Below are 1,949 nucleotides of genomic sequence, written 5' to 3'. Positions count from 1 at the left end.
AATTAATCGAAAGAGATTCCCTCTTTTTGTAGAGAAAAATTAACTATCCTGCTGCAAAAGTTGAAGATCAAACGATAAAGCTTCCAACAGGTCTCATTATTTCATAGTCCCTGACTATTTATCAACTGACAGAAATTTGTCTCAGCTAGACATCACGTCCACATCAGCCGTCATACTTGAACGGCAATCAAGCTAGACTCAGGATGTGTTATCCTTCCACTTTAGTTTTCCTTCGAATGATCTCCATCAGTCGAGTTGCTATCATGTTGTGCTGTAATGAATGGGCGGATCGATTCTGATTGAGACTAAAAGTTTTATTGACTAAAGCACATGAAGCACCCAAAACACAATGAAAAAGGCAATAGATTCCACCCTGCAAATATTCGTAGAGTCCAAATGAAATTGAAGTTTTCTTCGATTAATGGAGATGCTCAATTGGTTGGAGAAGAAGAAGAAGTGGACAAGAGGTGAATATCGCAAAAGGTAGAGAAATACACAATTACTAGAAGAGCATACAATTTATGTTTTGCTGGGTCGAATGCAGCAAACCAGCAATAAAGTCGAATAAATGACAAATCTTAAGTAACACATAAGTTTTACTGTACAAAATCCTGTGAAGACAAATTGAATGTACAACGCGATCTAGCAACTCGCCGATTTCACAGGATTTTGTACAGTAAAACTTATGTGTTACTTACAAACCTGATTAATTACAAACTAAGTTAAAAACGTGTCAGCGCCACCACCGGTCGGCGCCGCCAGATCGCCGCACCTCTCGCACCTATTGTTTGCCGCCATCACGACCACCACCGTGGTTGTCACCGGCCGCTGCGCGGGCGTAGCAACGATGGGGGCACGACACGAGGGGCATGTGGCGCACGTCCGGAGCCAGGCGTCAACGCAGGCAACGTGGAAGCGATGGCTGCACAGCGGGAGCACACGCAGGCCATCCCCTTCCGCGAATTCCGCCAGGCATATGGCGCACTCAGAGGACGAGCACGTCGCCGGAGCCGGCGAAGCTGTAGTGGCGAAGGAGACGGTGGGGAGCGCGTCGATGGCCTTCTTCTTGAGGCCCTTTGGGGGAGGAGGGGCGTGATCGGAGGATGAGGCCGAGCGGCGCCGTCGGCACGTGCATCGGGAGACGAGGGCGAGACCAAGGACGCAGACGAGCGCACATAGCAACGACGCCAAGATGACCACCATGTCCGAGTTCACCGCCATGGCAGGCGCCGTCTGCTGCTGGTCAGGGGCCTTCATAGTCGCTGGCGGCAACGACGGCTCGCCCGGGCCAGTGTTGGCGAGGACGGCGCGGTGCAGGAGGCTCACCGGAGCACGCATGGTGTTGCTTCTCTGTGTCTAGCTATCTATGGTGTGTCAGCTCTCGACTCTGTGTCTAGCTTATCTTTGACTCTGAGCGCGCGTGTCTGTGATCATGGTGGTGGAAGGGAGAGCCGGCCGGCGGACAGGTAACGCCGGGACCCACAGATTAGTGGCGGGCGTGCATGCCACTTTGGGGTGTTTCCTCCTGCACGCGTGGCTCCTTTTGGCTTAGTACCAGTACTACGTGGATTCGTGGAAATTAAGCAAAGCACTTGAAACACTAGTAGCGACACTGTAGTGATCAATGGTAGAATTATCAGCTAAACGTCTGCTTTCCAAGAGACCAACCATGTGTGTGTGTGTGTGTGTGTGAAAACATGAGACACGCTTTACTTCTTTTGACATCTGCTTTGTTCCCAAAGAAGAGGAAAACTTGCGGTGCTAATTCATTTCTTGTGGTAAAGTGGATCGGCGAAAGGGATTCGAAGCACCACTTTTTTGAATAAAATATGCATAACATATCTCAAAATAATGCATAAAAGAATACCAACAATATGGTATATCATGGATATTTATAAGAATGTATACTCTTGTACATAGGTTTTGGATGCCAATATAGAACTGATGTT

General features: G+C 48.6%; 1 protein-coding gene across 1 annotated transcript; it reads right to left on the bottom strand.

The window, feature by feature from the left end:
* Window positions 1-467: 467 nt before the first annotated feature.
* LOC109749926 (probable E3 ubiquitin-protein ligase ATL44) lies at window positions 468-1,448 on the bottom strand. The gene has a single exon (XM_020308864.3). It carries the CDS (start codon window positions 1,336-1,338, stop codon window positions 718-720), a length of 621 nt encoding a protein of 206 aa, XP_020164453.1. The 5' UTR covers window positions 1,339-1,448; the 3' UTR covers window positions 468-717.
* Window positions 1,449-1,949: the final 501 nt, after the last annotated feature.

Source organism: Aegilops tauschii, chromosome 7, assembly GCF_002575655.3.
Source record: "Aegilops tauschii subsp. strangulata cultivar AL8/78 chromosome 7, Aet v6.0, whole genome shotgun sequence".
In the NCBI taxonomy this organism is placed as follows: Eukaryota; Viridiplantae; Streptophyta; class Magnoliopsida; order Poales; family Poaceae; genus Aegilops; species Aegilops tauschii.
This window is presented reverse-complemented; position numbering and strand designations above follow the sequence as displayed.